Genomic DNA, 17,923 nt, shown 5'->3' on the forward strand with positions numbered 1-17,923 from the left:
GAATAACTTCATTACCCAGCTGCTTTATAATTACAACACATAGATGAGTTCTGCTCATTTATCCATAGTTACTCTGCAAGAAGACGGGGTAATGTGACGATCAGCACTGGTCTGTCTGTCAGCAGCATCACTCAAACAGACTAATGGATTCAGATGAAGTTTTCATTGAAGATCAGAAATGACTCAAGGACCAAGGGATCAGATTCTGGCAGTGATGCAGCTTATAGTCTGGATCCATGGATTAGTTAAAGATTTCTGTATCATTGCCAGATAGCGGCACAGTGTCACTGTAACCATGACAACCAGTGAACACTACATCAGCTGATTGTGATCCTACTACAAATCCACCTCTGAGGACTGATCAGGACTTATCCATCAGAAATGATCCAAGGAACAGCTGATTAAACTATGGGGGTGTTTCTGAGTCCCATCAATTCCCAAATTCTCAAACTTGGTTTGGGTATGGGTACTTTGGGCCTCAGCTGTGTAGTTACAACTAAACTGTCCTGTAGCCCTGATTGACGGATCCATTGTCGGTGCTCGTCTGGCCTCGATCATAATGATGCCACTGTCATCTGCCCCTGGGACACTGCCTGCCTTCCTGCCAAAACCTCTGAGAGACTGACCCACTTTCAAAAAGGGAAAATGAACGTCATCAGTCTTTAGAAAGGGACCAGGCCACGTGGCTGCAGAATCACATCTACTGATTTTACGCCACTGCTGCCCCCTCATCTAATCCAGCGTCCACAGACTGGTGTGGGGATTACAGCGTCTGACGGCTCATTATTCTGATGCCTGATGAAGTGAGAGGTCCTGGTTACGCAACTTCAGAGAGATCACCAGATGGCAACGTGGGAATGGAGTCAGCAAAGAGGCATGGCGTTAGTTCACTTAATCAGCTTTTTCTTTAATTTTCATTGAATATGGATAGATCTTATATAACAACCAAAGACTTCGCTGACAGCTTTTGTGAGTAGACAAAGCTGTACTGGTGCTGACCCAGTTTCTACTGGTGTAAGGGTACAGACGGCATTTTACAGCTTCTGAGAGATCCCAGTAAAGTGGATCTAATGCACTCCAGCTCCACAACCCAGGGGACGTCTGAAAACAGGCTGAGAAGGCTTTTACATAAGATGAACCATCATCAGAACACGCTGCTCGGTTGCACTCAGGTTCACAGACTTGATGTTTTCCCTTTTATTTATTTATGTGAACAACTTGCACAAGTGAAGAAACTCTCCCAGCCAGTCTTTGTTAGCATTTTGGACAAGCCTTTTACATAATCAGGTCCAACTGAGTCTTTCCCGTTAGTCCATGTCCCACCACTCAGACCGGAAATATCAGGAGTCCACACGCATGGCCAGAATAATCATGCTTTAATAATAAAGATACAATTACATTTGATGTAAACCGCCAGTATTGCACATTGCTCAGGCACATAACAAGTGTCAGTTGCTTTGAAGCATCAACGTATTTCTATGAACAACACACAGGCTGTACCAAGTAAAGCTCTACACCCAGTGAGGAAAATATATAGATACTTCACAAAACAGTGAACTCACATTAAAGCTTTGGCTGAAGGTTTAAGGTTTCTCTTTAACAAAAACAGATTTCAGAACCCATCAAACAGAAACTAACATTCAGTCTTTCACGCTCTAAAAATCTCTCATCCGAACAAAGATTTTTATTTTTTTAAACACAACTAGGAACACCACAGGACAATGATGACACACAACCATCTACCCAGATGATTTGCTTATTTGTGGAAATGACAAATAAATACATAAATAAACCCCATTATAAATAATCCCTTTCTCGTCACCACTCAGCTTCAGCTCATGGTAACTGTACAGTGCAAAGCAACAGTGCGGGAACCAAAAGAACTGCATTGATATCATCAAGTGTGGAACAAAAACGAGATCTTACAAGATGCTTAAGTGCTTTTAGGTTAGGTGCTTGCATGCGGGTAGGAAGTAATTACGCATTCTGCCTGTGAGTGATGTGACGAAGTGAGTGCAATCCCATGATGCAACAGCCCCTGATGAGGGCAGCGATGTTGTACACCGGAGCGCTTCCGTCCAGCCCGTGCCGCGAGTACAGCCAGGCCACCGTGGGCAACACCGGAGCTGCCACTGCCACCAGATCCACCAGGAAGTTGTTGCTCCAGTAACGCTTGCTGACCACATCCAGTCCCGATGACGGACAAGGTTCCACCTCAGTGACAACAAAGTCCAGCTCCTCCATAAACCGTCTGCTCTCTGCAGGCTCTGAACAACATACGCCTGAGTTGGTGGACTTTTCAGGGTTTTCTGGAAGGACGTTGGTTTGGGGAGGCTTTGAGTCCGGCTGAACGGCGACAGAGGAAGTGGAGGCAGGCATGTCTGGGAATCCCAGAAGACTGCCAGGGGCTGATAGAGCTGCATCCTCCACTGTTGCTCCATGGAACTTGAGCAGCTGAAGGAGCAGAGCCTGCAGGTCTGGAGATATGGGCGGTATGTCGGTCTGGATTCCTTTATCTTCTGTACATGAGGAGATGGTGACTGTGGTGGAAGCTGTGTTTGGTAGAGGCGGTGGGGATGCAGCAGACTGGTCAATCAACTGTCCCTCTTCTGCCCCAGCCCTCAGCTTGCTACTGGAGTCCGGACTAAAATCCACTGCAGTGGACATGAAGACCTGCTCCAAAATGTCCGCTCTGTTGGCCATCTCGTCATTCACTAGCAGCCCACTGTCTGCCATCGCCTCTGCTCCGTGGTCTCCCAGCTCCATCCCGCTTTCTTCCTCTCCAACCAGCTTCTTCCCGCCACTATCAGGGCTGTCGAAAATTAGGTCCAAGGTGCTTTCGTCTTGGAGGTTGGCGCCACTCTGGGCAAGCTCCATGCTTTGCAGTAGGGACTCCAACTTCCTGTTTTGGATGTTAATGTCGATGAAGTACTTCTGTATTCCCTTATCCTTCTCCATCAGACTGCTCTTCATGGTTTCCACCACCTGACGCAGCTGTTTGATCTCTTTGCGAGCTTCTTTAAGGGACAGCTGAGCCTCCACCCGGTGGCATTCCTCTTCAATCCAGTCTTCCCTCATCCTGCCAAGCTGGCCCTTAAGCTCCTCAATCTCTGTCTCTCTGATAAAGAAGGAAAAAATGTCCAAAATTAATTAAAACGCAATAGTTCCATCATGGTCATTTTTGGATGAAAAGAGAAATACCACTTTTATGTCTGTATGTCAAACAGGAAGCTAAAGCCAGGAATGGAAAAAGCTGGAATATCTGTGTCCAAAGGTAACAGACCTGCTGTTTGTTTTCAGTTCAGACATACTGACCTTTGACAGTCTGATAATAAAGTGAGACAAGACGTCTAATTTACAACTTGTGCCATGTTTTCAGCCCGTTAGCTTCAACAGTTTATACTCATATCTTGCTAATGCCATTTCCTGTCATGCCTGCTTCTCCCCCTAATTAAACATTGAAGAAAATTGTACAGTAAAAATCATCAACATGTTGTATCTGAACTCTAATTTCAGCATATTTAGATTATTTCCCTGTTTCCAGTCTTTATGCTAAGCTAACTACTAGCTGGAGCTTCAGTTAACATATGAGTGGCTGGAATCTTCTCATTTAGCTCATAGCTAGAAAGCAAACAAGTATATAATGTACAATATAATGTTGAATTGTTTTTTAAAAGTACAAAGAGTAGTGTATGAATCATGATGCAGTTTAAAGTTTCCTGGACTATGCCTGGTGAAAATTTGACACAACTCAAACTCATTCTGTTCTTTTTATAAATCTTACGTAATAGTCATTTCCCCATGGGTTTACACTTCACAAGATGTTAACGGGTGAGCAGAGATGTTTCATTACGTCACAGCTGCAGTGCACACTGTCTCCTGATACATCAACTATCATCCTGTCATAAAACCATAAAAAAAGAGAGATGTAAGGAGCTCCTGTGCTGCTAACCTGTCACGGACTCTGTTCTCAGACTCCATCAGTTTGGTCCTCAGGTGTCTTATAGCCACCTCCTTCTGCTGCAGAGGGGTGAGGTACTGCTCGGGGTTCGGGGGCCGGATGCCGTGGTTGTCTCCACAGGAGTGGTAGCGGCCCAGGTTGGCTCTCCTGTTGGGAAGGGACACAGGGATGTTGGTGAAAGGCCAAGTTCACCCTCTAGAACTGATTATCCATCTTCCCTTGACTAAACATTTTAAAACTACAGCAGAAACGAACCAATTTGACGTTTAAAAAGCAAAATCGCTCTCTGCAGATGATAATTAGTCTGGCTGAGAGAGTGCTGTAAGGGCAGATGCTCCCTGAAGCCTGGAATTACTGTCTGACACAGGATTACTGGCACACAGGCTAGAGACTGCAAAACCCTAAAATGCTGGTTTATCTGAATACAAGCAGAGTTAGCAAAGAAAGAAACTACCTTCCTAGAATAAAGCCCTCATCTACAGTTAATTGCATTAGCATTCAGATGTTCCCTGCATGTCCTATGATCAGGGTTTTGTCATCTTCAAAGAGTCCTGATGAAAGGATTTCTGTTTTTTTTTCTGTAAAGGCTGAGTGGGTGGATTTGGACAATATGCAAAGCAGTATGTAAGCCCCTTTCTTCCACTAGCACAATATCCTAGCAACCTGAGATACTTGAGGCTTCGATGCGAACGCTCTGCATCCCAGCCAGAAATAGAAACAGCTCAGGAGAAGGTAGCATGTAGAGGAAAACATGTCACATGATGCTTCGCCAGGCGGAGGAAAGCTGACAAATGGCATTTCTTAAAGTGGCATTGATGTAGAATTATAATGCAGCTATGGCAACTGTAAACATGGAAAACAGGACAGATTCTGCTACTGCATGAAAACTCAAAGGGCTGTAGGTTGAATGTCTGCCATTTATTCTGCTGAGAGGATTTTTAGGTTGAATCCTACACAGGGCTGAGCTGCCAACAAACAAGATGCCAAAGCAAACCTTTAGAGTAACATGCAGCCTGAAGCACCATGTCAGGAATTCATGGTGGTCCCAAACACATCGCGGCTTTGGGCTATTCAGTTCTGCTATTTTGAAAAATTTATGAGCCTCTTCTGTCCTTCAAACCACGGTGCATTCACTCTAGTTCCAAATCCAGTCACTACGGTCACTGTCTGGGTACCATATTCAGACATTTGCTTTAATAAATCCTCATTAATCCCAGCTGCAGCCAAATCATGACCGATATAATCCCAGCCAGCTGCAAGAGAGGAAATGATAAAACAGTTTGAGCTTAATCCAGCCACCCACGTACAATGCCTGAGCTGCAGTCCAAATCTCTCTCCAAAATCTACTTTAAACTGAGGAAGCGAAATTGATTAAAAATCCAAGTGGAGAACTGTTGGAAAAACATGGCCAAGATGTCAGAACAACAGAGTATTTTGCTTTAAATTTACCATCCCTGATCATTAATGCTGCAATCTGCGTTGTACCTGGAGGTTGGGCTGGAGTTGCAGCTGCTGTTGGTGGTTGAGGAGGCAGCTCTGGGGGGAGTCCTGTAGGGAGCGTAGAGCTCTGCATCACGGTTGGTTGTTGGGCTTCCGGCTGGTTTGAACACTGGCAGGGATCGGATGTGAGTGCCACGACTAGAGAAACAAAAATTAAGACAGATAATTCCAAAAAGTTAAGGTCATTCATTCACTTTCAGTTCCAGTGTCACTTAAAGCCAAAGACTACACTTAAATGTAAATCTTAAGCACAGGTGGTGCAAATGCATACAATAAACATCATACCTGCGTGATGGAGCTTTCTTTCCAGTTGAATTGGACGTGAGGCTCTCCCTGGTCTTCAGGCTGCCTGTGCTGCTGGAAGAGCTGAAGTCTGCCTCACTACCTGCAGGGAGAAGCAGCACCGCGTTAGCATGCTAGCAGGCTTTAAGAAGGACTAAGAAGCTTTTAAAATATGATATAACACAACTGTCCTCATTAAATTAAAAGCTGAATTGATTTTAAAAAATGAATAAAATGCCTCAAACACTCAGGGGTTTTTGCCGGTACAACATGAGTTACAAGTAGCTTGCGGTGGCTAATGTTGGCTAACGCTGCTAGCCAAAGTTAGGATCTTTAAGTCTTTTCTACTACTCTACCCTTGCCACATGTGTGTCACGACAGCTAAATATTTCAGTGGTTACAGTCCAAAACCTAAAGTAAACCCTTTTGTGCCTCAGGAAACAAATTTGCTGATACCTCTTTGTCGTCCCATTTCACTCACTCTCAGGCGCTAATCTGAAAAACGGCCAAGAAATCAACTGTAATCTTAGCAAAAAAACTGAGCTGCAGTTAGTCTGACTTTAGCAAATTCAGTTATACTGTACAAAATATATTATTCTATATAAACATTCAGTTTCATCACACAGCTAAAATTAAAAGCTATATCAAGTTGTATCTAGCTTGTGAGTTAGCCACAACTAGCTAGCTCATCTGAAGTTTCGTTGCTGACGGGCAGATCCGAGCAGTGGCCTGACTGACACACAACCAACAATAAAGAACTGGACTTGGAGTCAGAAGCAACTACTTTTTTGAACAACCATTATTTTAGGACCCACACAGAAGCATTTAACAAAACAACCAAACCCTGTTAAACTATACAGGCTGCACTGCCAAAACTTAAGATGTGCAACATCAAATGTTGTACACTGACGATATATTGACAATCGTCAGTAATCCAGAAACATCAGTGCCAACTTTGCTATCCATCATTAATTCCTTTTCTAGACCTTCTGGATATAAAATCAACTGGGCTAAATGTGAGGGCCTCCCACTAACCGCTTACTGTCCAAAATCATATTTTCAACTCCACAAAATATCAAATGGCCAAACGAAGGTCTAAAATATTTGGAGGTATTATTTCCCCCAGATTTATCAAATATCATCAAATTAAATATAGAACCATTATTTATTAAACTTGAGGAGGATATTAAAAGATGGGAATGTTTACAACTTTCCTTGTGGGCAAAGGCCAATATTATAAAGATGTCAGTTCTACCAAAATGTAATTATATTATGCACTCACTTCCTATAATAATTCCAACTAAATACTTTGATAGATTTAATCAATTATGTCGCCTGTTCTTGTGGAATGGTAAAAAGCCCAAAATATGTTTAAAAAAATCGCAGAATAATGCAGAGGCAGGAGGTTTAGGGGTTCCAAACTTCTTGTTGTATCATTATGCATTTTGCCTGCGTCATCTAGCTTATTGGGCCCTTCCACCAGAACGAGCTCCACCCTGGTATGAACTTGAAGCTCATGTATGTCCCACACTACCACTGGTCTCTTACTTGTCTGCTTCCTTACCTGTAAATGCTCGTACACACCCCATTTTAACTTGTCTTAAAACAGTATGGCAGAAAGTTGCAAAAATACTAAACTTTGACTATTTAAAATGTATGTCGTCGAGCATATGGTATAATCCTTCTTTGTGTATTGGTAAGACATCCTTTTGTTGGGGGGAATGGGTGAAAAAAGTTATACGAACACTTGGTGATCAGTTGAAATCATTCAATGAGTTAATGGATGAATTTAAACTTCATAAGCATCAATACTGGCATTATGCACAAATTTATAATTTACTAAAATCAATTTTTAAAAATCAGGTTCTCCCACAGAAGGATGTATTACCCTCATTAATTTTATCTCGGTTGGCAAAGGGCATGAAGTGTCATTCTATTACTCACTTCTACTGAAGAATGTTAGATCTACTAGTGCTCTTAAAAACGCATGGGAACATGATTTAAAAAAGCTCTTTCACAGATAAGCAATGGAGTGACATATTAAGCAGTCTTAAAGGTATGTCACAAAATATGAGGACAAGACTAACTCAGTTTAAAATTATTAATAGAGTATACTGGACACCATCTAAAATGTATCATTTAAAACTTAAAGATGACCCTTCATGCTGGAAATGCACAGAGAATGGTACACTAATTCACATGTTGTGGTTCCAAAGTGCAAGATTTTTGGAATGCTGTACATGAATCCTTGAACTCCATTATTAAGTTTAACATTCCTTTCTCTGCTCATTTGTTCATTCTGGGAAACCTGTCAATGCTAAAAGGACTCATTTCTAAAAACAGCCTTGAATTTGTTCAGACTGCATTAATGGTTGGAAGAAAGTTGCTAGTACAACGGTGGAAATCTAAATTTACACCATCCATTTCAGACTGGTACAGCTCATCATGCATGGTTGCTGCCTATGAGCATATTTCTCCCCTCTACAGTGGAGGAAAACATAAATTGAAATGGGATGCCTTCCTACAGCATATATATGGAAACTAAATATGTAACCTTATACATTTTTTTTCCTTTCTTTCTTGTCCCTTGTTTTTATGTTTTGTCATTTAATGTTGTAATGTATTGTTGTATTGTTTGATGTTTTTGTTGTATCTATTTATTGTTGATTTTTTTGAGCATGTATAAAACAAAATAAAAATTACAAGTATCAAAAAAATGTACAACATCAAATGTCTGTATATTGTGTTTTTTTCTCTCATCCTTTAAAGAACCTTTCCTTCTGTTATTAAATAATCTTTTTCTAATTAGCTTGGAAGCATTTTTTCTTTTATCCATTTACCTCTGACTGACACACTTTAATGTTTGCACCAGATTAGGTTAGCATACAGTATCATTGTACATGTACAATGGCAATTATCGTATTCTATTCTGCAAACAACAGAAGCAGAAAAAAACTTATTGTGTCACTCAAGACATTTTGTATTATTGTCAGTGAAAATGCATAGTCCATCTAAAATGAATGTGTCTTTTGTATGTAAAAGAATCAGCTGGTACATGTGTGTCTGATTTAGGTTACATGTGGAGCTACATAATGATCTTTCACAGACCTTTCAAGACTGTTGGGATAAAAACTGCTCTGAAAGAAGTGGTACATAAACTACTGCTGAACAAAGCAGGACTGACCTAGAAACTGCATTCAAAAGGAGAACAAAAGGTGAATGATGTCCCAACTAGAAGGCTGAGCAGGAGGACACTTTTGACGTAAGACTTCTACAAGTAGGCCTACTTTGCTTCTATAATTTGAAGTGTAATTGTTTCATAAGCTTTGCAGCAAATAGAAACACCAAACTTGAGCTTCCATTACAGACATGTAATCCAGTTACGGTTACATTAAAAGCTTTTGTATTTTTTATTTGGGTTCCCCTGTACTTCTACATGGCAGACTTATCTGCTCAGCTAAATAACAGTGAGTGACCAGAAAAAGACATGAACTGGCTTAGAGTGCAGGTGGAAACTGTGCAGCTCCAGTGTGAGTAATGGTCTCAGCCTGGCCATCCCTATAAAAACAGCCTGGCTCTGCAACTAGTTGATTAACACCGTGTGTAATCTGTAAATTAGAAATAGCGATTTTGATCAACTGCAAAAACTACATTACCAGCTTCCATTAAACATTTTTTGGATTTTGATGGGCAAAGAAGACCTCATTCAATTCAGTGATCTGTATCACTTCCTTTAAAACTGCAGGACAGGACATTGGCCTTAGCAGAGGATTTCCCTGTCAGGGTGTCCCATAAGGAAAGTTTGCTATTCCGTATCATTAGACCTCATGTTTGATTCCAGAGAGTTATTTTTGATTGATTTAATGACAAACCTTGATTTAAATCACACACCTGAATGTATTATTTATAAATAAATTGTCATCAATTTAAATCTTAATAGCTCGGGGTCAGATAGCCAAACACAAAACACTGGATTCTGCAAATGATCATCGCAGTCCAGTTTGTTTTCTTCAACAAACTGGTTAAAATATATACATATATGTGTGCATTTGTAAGATAATAGTTTTTTTATTTTTTGAAGAATAAACTATCAAATTGATTTGATATCAAAGAGATATCAAATAAAAGCAATACAACCAGTTTTACAATTTGCCATCCATCAACAGCACTTCCATCAAACTGCTCCTCATGATCTTTAAAGACAAACCATCTCCTGTGGCAAATAGCTCTGAAAATCCACAATAAGCCGCTAACATTCAGTCTTTATGGGTAACACAATCTGACCAAATGTAGCTCAACAGACACTTCACACAGTGTCCGTTGAGCTACATTTGGTCAGATTACAGTCTAATTACTGAGGCAGAGAAAATATGCTCACTAAAGCATTATATTAAAATGATTCCATTCAGAGTCGTACCTGTGTATCTTTTCCCATCAAACAAAACCATTGTCCTGGTGATGACTGCGACAAACAGAACAGCTCCAAACAAAGTGACCCTCAACCACTTGGTGAGTGGACTGAGGGTCTGTGTACTTCCAATCACAGTAGTAACCTCCTGCTAATCAGACTAATTAGATAAGCTCCCCAACCTCTCCCTCAGCCAATCAGCTTCTTTACTCACTGTGACTCATAATCAAGGAGTTATTCCTCCATCTCCAGATTAAAAGAGAGGAAATTTCATTTGGGAATGAGGCTGCGCTCTTTCTGCTCCACGTTAACAGAACACACATGCACGGATGACAACTAACTCCCGTTCTTATTCTCCTTTTAGGAAAGCAGCTGTGATTTTGCCAATGTTTGCTCATGCCTGGGAATCTGTTCGCTGCTCACATGCGGCAACTGCACTGTTACTGTACTTTGGTCTTTGGGGAACTACAGGCATACACAAGTATACATATGCTGGTGTGTTGAACAGAAATATGTGTCGACAAAAAACATTAATGATGAATCTGCACACACAAACGCAAAGACAGAATCTGATCATAACCGTGCAGCCCTGAGGAGGGCATGTCCAGATGTCAAATCCCCTTTATTTTTTTTCCTGAACAAAACAAGATCTATCTTTTTCATGTTTGTATCTTCATCTCTGTATTTTGCTGTACCTCCAGCCTTCATGGCCGACCTCAGCTCCCTCTTGTGCCTCTGCGTGCTCCGGGCCTCGCCGCTCCACTCGGCCATCACCCGGACCCTCTTCACTTTGGTCTTGCGCTCGGGAAGCGTGGGCGATCCGTGGGCACTCTGCTCTGAGCCTGACGGGGTTTTGGAGGGGGACACAGACTGACTAGTGGGGCAGCCGGTGTCATCTATTGTAGACAGGCACACAGACAGTAATAGCCAAGAACAGGCAGCGCAGCGCAGGCAGCGAACACAAGCAGTCAGTCAGAGCTCAAGGTTCAGCCTGGCGTGTTTTCTGATAGACAGCAGCTTCAACAGTGGCTCGTCAATTCCGTAAAGTAGCTGTCAAGAGGTTTCTGTGTTCACACTTGGACACTTTTTTGCAAGATAGTTTTTGGTCTGTTAAGAGAGGTCAGCTTTGGTGAGCTTAAGATTACATACATGCAGTTTTTTATATGCGAGTTTGATTATCCTTGCAAAAGGAAAAGAGCTATGTGGTACAATCTGGAACCTGGCAGCCTGTACATGGATGACTGTTCAAAGTATCTGAGATTTTACATGAGACATGAATTCAGCTGTCCTTGGACTGGAGCTGAGCTTCTTACCAGAGCAAAAACTGTTGGTGCTGATGGTCCTCTTGGAGTGGTCGGAGCTCATGTCACACTCCTTGCCCTCCTCCTCAGAAAAAGGTGAATCAGACAGAGGAGATCCTTTGTCCTTTGGTCGGAAAGGATGGAGGACCAAACGAGGGATTCGGCTGCGGGGACTTCCTTTCTCTGGAGATTTCTTTTCCTGCTCAAAGCGACATTTGTCACAGAAGGAGGCAGAATGGTGTTATGAAACATCCCTAAACTTATTCTTTGATTCATGAAATATTTAGTTCTTTTCCTATTGGCTGGATGATGATGGCAGGCAAAGTGCAGTTTGCTCATCTTTGCTTTTACCACATTGCTGCAAAAAAAAAAACAGCTTTCTACATATGAGCAGTCAACATTCACAAGTCTGCATCCAGTGACCAGCAGCAATGACAAGACTCACCTCATATTCCTGGAATGGTCCCATTGTGCTTCACAGCGTTCTCCCCTAATGAATGCACAAGAAGAGAAAAACCCGGTGAGTCACTTTCCTGAGGACCGAGGCAGCATTTTGACGTGGCACTCAAACCCTAACCACACAAGAGCCCTCTGTCTGAACTCTGCTACGCTGCTAATACCCACGCACGCACGCACGCACGCACACACGCACGCACGCACGCACGCACGCACACACGCACACATGCACACACAGAGCCTGGTACAGATGGCACAAGAAGCCCAGAGCCAGCCTGAATGTATGACCTTATGAAATAAAAATGCCAAAAATAAACAGCAAGCTGCTTTGTAAAGCAGGATTTTTAAGTCTTTAAATAATCAAATAGAGCCAAAGAATTAAATGGTGGCAAATAAAAAGGCTGCTTGGAATCTTATTAGCTTTGCACGGTGCCTATTGCATAAACAGAAAAGGGTGAAAAGTTCAGGGCAAATAAGTTTTCTTTATTATTATTATTATTATCTTTCTTCCTTTTTTTTTTTTTAAACAAAACTTCCACTGGGGAGGAGATATTTCAAAGAAAACCTCCCTGCTACAGGAAAAGTCAGGGAGTCTGTCTGAGAAACTGATAATAATCCATCAAGTTAATGTTGGAAAGGTCAGAGGATAACCAACTCATTAGAATTTATCCAACACTCTATGATGCCCTCTCAGCAATACATCCATGATTTGTTGTGATTTTTTTCCACTCTGTCAGTTTATTGTTAGCTCATAAAAAGTCATGGGGTTCATCCACTGGGGATCATGAATAACTGTACAAAACTAGAGGGCAAACTATGCAGGACTGACTTCTTCCATTAAAAAGAAGCAGATGTTTGGGGCCACAGCTGCTGCTTTCTCAGGATGAGGTGTTCAGGTCTACATTTGTTGTCATGTAGCGACTATTCATGTCTGCTGGTCCGTAGAACAGAAAGTGTCAATGCCTGTTTGGATGAGTCCAGTAACTTTGCAAAAATGGCTCCCAAAAGAAAATTTAGGACTAGAAAAAAAGAAAATTTGACATGGAACTGAAATCCCAGAATAAAGGTGTATGACTGGTGAATCTCACTCAATAAATCAGACATGTTTCTAAACAAATGAAACAGAACATTCCACAGTTCAGTTTAACCTGGAAAGCTGGCTGCAAGCTAATGAATGTATTACACCACCGTTGAAAAGTTTGGGCTCATCCACACAATCCCATGTTTATTCAGATAAACTCCCACTTTTATCCATGTGCTAACATAACTACAAGGGTTTTCTAATCATCAATGAGCCTTTCAGCAGCATTAGCTAACACAATGTAGCATTAGAACACAGGAGTGATGGTTGCTGGAAATGTTCCTCTGTACCCCTATGGAGATATTCCATTAAAAATCAGCTGTTTACAGCTACAATAGTCATTTACCACATTAACTATGTCTACACTGGATTTATCATTCATTTAAGGTTGTCTTCATTGAAAAAAACTGCTTTTCTTTCAAAAATGAGGACATTTCTAAGTGACTCCAGACTTCTGAACTGAAGTGTATTATTAATTTTTTAGCACAACAGACAGTACAGCTAACAGGAGCAAGCATCATTTATAATTTATAAAGGCTAGTTTCGCAAGTTTGTTGCTAATATAGTCTAAAGAATTTGAATAAACACTGTTTTCAAATATGGTAAGAGGAATATGAATGCATTTGTTTGTTTTCTTGTCTGTGTGTGTGTTCTTTGGTGGTTTTCTGGGATTGTTTTAAGGCCACAGAATCTCCTTTGAGGCCCCCCAAAAAAACAAGGGCCAGTTTTGAATCCATTCAGTTGTCCACATATTTGAGTGTGAGCCAAAGCAGTAGACCATCAAACCAAACCAACACAGAGCTGTGCTGCTGCTGCTGGAGCTAAGAACAGGAAAAAAAAGCAAGAATGAGATAAGAAAACATTTAAAACAACTCAATTAACTAAACAGTTGATGGTTTTTAAAAGAGTACAGAGATGTGAGTCTGTGCAGATTTAAAGAAAAAGAGACGATAATATACTTTTCATGTTTGGATTTTTCATCAAAGTCAACCCAGATTAAGATGATCAGACATGAAGCTCAGTAATACTGCAGATAAGACCATGCTGCCTCTCGTTAGCAGCTGTTTGTGCCAAAATACACGAGGCCGCCTGCCAAAAGCTACAAAATGCTTCAGTCAGATATAATGTATGATGGAGCGCGATTAGAGATCTTTGAAAAGCTGTTCCAAGGATCAGCCAAATCAGAAGGAGACTCTGATGTAACAGTGAACTTTCATTTTGTCCATGAACATTTAAACAAGGAAGATGCATTTCTTATTGATGCTTTCCAGCTAAATAATGCAGATCTTCGTTTATGCTTGAATAAACTTTCTACAATCACTTCACTTCCTCTCACTTGTTGATTGCCTCTCAGCGGCTTCGCCTGACGGGGCCAGTTGCATAAGTGCATGCATGTTTTTCTATTTTTTTCACATTTGGAATGATGTAATTGACCCCAAGGCCTGCGTGCTGCTGTCTCGTCTTATCTTTCCTTTTATTTCAGTCCTATTGTGATCATCTGACTTCCTCAAACAATCCTTCTGTAGCAGACTGACATCACTGCTGAATGACCCAATATCACGGCCTAATATCCCTTTATGAGCAGCTCAGACTTGTGCAAAATCTTTCTTTTTTAAACCACTAAAGCCCAAAGAGCGTTGCTAAAATAGACCAGAGAGCTGTGGGAATCAGACTCTGCCTCCTTTCTGTCTGACTCAGAAATAGATGTGCATGTGAGTTGCCTGCACCACCCTGCAACACTTTCACTTTTGCTTTCAGACATGACGGTATCTTCAACGCCCAGCAGCCTGGCACGCTAGCATGGCACAATCCGATTACAGGCACCAAGCAGAGCCTCGCAACCACAGCCGTGCCCTAGCAACAGTCATAGCAACCGAGAGGGAAAGCTGAAGGAAAGAATTCAAGCTAGATGGAAGCAATTATGTATGAAACTGCACAGAATGTAGGCTTCTGCTGCTCATCCTGTCCTTCAGAGACAATATCTAGAGTGAGCTGCGCTGATGTGGGGGTGTTCTGTGTTTTTCTCTCAGGCTGAATGAACATTCTGTTCTCGCGCCAGCATGTGTACGTTCAGGGAGCAGCAGATACTCCACTCACCTTACCACCACAGCATACTGTACATATAGTTTGGAATGTTTTTTAACCTCCGCACTCATTAAGCGGTGTGACAGATCATTTTATTAAACCTAAAGAAACAACTAACGCTGAATCACACAGAGGCAAACCATGAAGGCGAGCTGGATGTGGATGATGAAATGAAATGGGAGCCGGGCAGAGAGGATGAGATGAGTGATTATTCAATAAATCAGGGTGTGGTCTGAGGGAGCAGAGGGATGTGTAGGCTTTTAGGGATGGCAGTGCCAGCCTGTCTGACAGTCCGTCCATTCGCTGCTTAGGTGCCAACCAGAATATCTCAACAAATACCGGACAAGTTCTGCTGAAACTAACACTCACTTTCCTCTGCACCGCTGTGAGGTTGAGCTTTCAGATTCTTTGGGTTATCTGCAGTAAGTATTGACTTTTCCATCAGCCCCAGCAGCACAGGACACTACTGTGTTTTGTGCTGCTTAGATAACATACAAAGAGGGAAAGATGTCCTCAATGCTGCACAGAGTCCTCAATCATCTCTATTGAATCTTAATGGTTTCGGTGCCAGGACAAAGTTTGCTGACGGCTGCTGTCAGACGGTAAACTGAGAGATGTTTGGACACAGATCCCTGCTCTGCCACATGGACCTGATTTGATCAAATCATGTCAGCTGCAGCCACACTTTGATTCTCTTTACTGTGTCTTCATTTGCACCCTTCCTGAACTGGAGGCTCAAAGGCCGGATCACCGGATCCTCTGCTTGGATCCAGACAGGCTTGATTGGCTACCTGCTGAGTAACAGGCTAAACACAGGATTTTCAGCTCTCCTAATCCACAAAAGCTCAGGCTGGGGATCCACGATCACTCATATCCCAACGTAAAGTCAGAGGAAGAAGTATTCAGAAAGGAAGACTTTTACAAGCAGTCAGAGAGATGCTGGTAAACAGTCTTTAAGCTTCCACTTCAGCCGTTTCCCTTCATCCAGATGGTGCACTTTTATCAACAGCTTGGAGTGGGCGTTGATAATAATTCCATAATCCCTCCTAGAGTGTGTGCTTTATAATGTTCATCATAAACAAGGATTAATGTGAAGCTGTTTGTTGCTTTTTGACTTTTACATCATGACGTAGCCGTGCCTTTGGTCAGTCGGTGTGTGTATTTGTGAGGTCATACAACCAGACTTCTGTTTATGTTCTGCTCTATCTGTTCCTATCTACTACTCAGGAAATAACTGTACATTGAAAATGGAAAGGTTTCAATCTCTTCTGAGCAGCGCGTCATTTGCCGTATCTACTTTAAGCTCATTTCTGTGAAACGGTGCCTCATCACTGCATCCTCATTACTACAGTACACTGCCTGTCACTTTCACAATAAAGCTTTCTGAAACCAAAACCAGATTTTATTAAACAGTTTTTTAAGGTACAGAAAATATATCAGAAACACCCTTAGCTGCTTTAATAATCTCTATTATAAAATACTGTTTTAAATATTTATGTGGTAAATGTATCTTTTACAGTAATTGGATTATGTTCATTTTGTCGTTTACTATTACAGGATAACGTTATTTTTTATACCGACAAATTAGTAAAAGAAAAGCAACAGAAAAACATGTCAGCAAGGTAAAACCATCTTTTCTTTTACTGGTTTGTCGGTATAAAAAACAGCATTATTCTATGTCTTTTACAGTGCTGAAAACACCTTTAAAATTATTTTAAAAAGAAGAAAAATCTATTTTTCAGAATTTCATCCATCCATGAACAGAAGCAGTGTGAAGGAACCTAAATGCCCTCCCATGTGTTTACAAGCCTCCCTTTGTTTTCCACATCTCACTTCAATCCATGTTATCATCAGCATGATAAAAGCTTGTGAGAGTTTATGCCCACACAACGCTAGAACCTCTCCTCTCTACCATAACAGCATCATTTATGGTTTTTTTTTATCATGTTGTGTGATAAAAACGAGGTTTGGTTTGGGTCCATGTGGCGCCTCCACAGATCCAGGGAATGTTTTCATCTGCCTGGAGAATAACATGCCATGAACAGAACAGGGATGTAAACATCCAACTTCACACCCTGTGGCTGGATTTCACAGAGCAGCACCAAAAACACGCAAGATCCGTGCGCATATTTAGATCATGCGTAAAAAACAAACACGACTCGATGCTGAACTTGTAAACAGCTCATCTCCAACCCACCTGCTCCCATCTCTGCAATACTTTCATTCAGTTGTTAGATGAATTGTTATGATCTGTATGTTAGGATGGTAGCATGAAGTAGAAACACCTGCCTGGATGTGCGGTGCTGATTCCTCTCAGAAGGATGAGCGTCAGCTGGTGAAGCACAAAGGGTCGTTCCTGTTCTGCTGTGAGGACGCTGGCTGGAGGAGAGCTGAATGCAGACTGACGACACTCTCCATCGGTGGTGGGGGGGTTAGAAGAGGGACCAGTGACGGAGCATGGACGGTGTGTCCTCCATTCCCAGCGTGTTACATAACGGACGGGGCGTTACTTAACCACTGACGCCCCGAAATCCTATAGAAGTGTAGCAGGGTAGCAAAACAAAGGTGGTGGATATGGAAACTGGACGTGACATGTTTAGAAATCTGCATGTTTCATCAAGGGATGCCATTTTACCCACACACACATATATAGATTTTAGGCTCATGATTGTGTCTTTTATTCTGCTATGAGGCTGCAGCAAATCGACTAAATGGATTTCATTTCCGCGGAATCCAAAATATTTCATCACTGATGCGCACAGATCTGTGCAACGTCTCCTCAAAGACCATGCTGACAGACTCACATTATAATCACGTCAGCTGACGCAGAACACGGCATATGGAGCTGC

At 41.7% G+C, this 17,923-nt stretch overlaps 1 protein-coding gene across 2 annotated transcripts; it reads right to left on the minus strand.

Moving 5' to 3' along the window:
• Positions 1 to 1,359: 1,359 nt before the first annotated feature.
• Positions 1,360 to 17,563, minus strand: sybu (syntabulin (syntaxin-interacting)). 2 transcript variants are annotated; one of them, XM_022208991.2, is made up of 8 exons: positions 17,364 to 17,563; positions 11,898 to 11,942; positions 11,465 to 11,651; positions 10,847 to 10,993; positions 5,747 to 5,846; positions 5,447 to 5,599; positions 3,953 to 4,108; positions 1,360 to 3,118 (listed from the first exon to the last, which is right to left on the minus strand). In XM_022208991.2, the coding sequence occupies exons 2-8, from the start codon at positions 11,919 to 11,921 to the stop codon at positions 1,978 to 1,980; spliced, it is 1,908 nt and encodes a 635-aa protein (XP_022064683.2). In that variant the 5' UTR covers positions 11,922 to 11,942; positions 17,364 to 17,563; the 3' UTR covers positions 1,360 to 1,977. The 2 variants fall into 2 exon arrangements, with proteins under 2 accessions (XP_022064683.2, XP_022064682.2); XM_022208990.2 differs by having other exon boundaries at positions 10,847 to 11,047.
• Between the last annotated feature and the right edge of the window lie 360 nt (positions 17,564 to 17,923).

This window comes from Acanthochromis polyacanthus, chromosome 12 (genome assembly GCF_021347895.1).
Source record: "Acanthochromis polyacanthus isolate Apoly-LR-REF ecotype Palm Island chromosome 12, KAUST_Apoly_ChrSc, whole genome shotgun sequence".
NCBI classification, from domain to species: domain Eukaryota; kingdom Metazoa; phylum Chordata; class Actinopteri; family Pomacentridae; genus Acanthochromis; species Acanthochromis polyacanthus.

Excerpts from the sequence above, each read along its gene's own strand:
- sybu (XM_022208990.2), bottom strand. The coding sequence starts at position 11,921 with ATGGGACCATTCCAGGAATATGAG. Across the intron at positions 11,048-11,464 it reads CACCAACAGTTTTTGCTCTG|ATGACACCGGCTGCCCCACT; the intron begins GTAAGAAGCTCA and ends TGTCTACAATAG. Across the intron at positions 5,600-5,746 it reads AAGAAAGCTCCATCACGCAG|TCGTGGCACTCACATCCGAT; the intron begins GTATGATGTTTA and ends TTGTTTCTCTAG.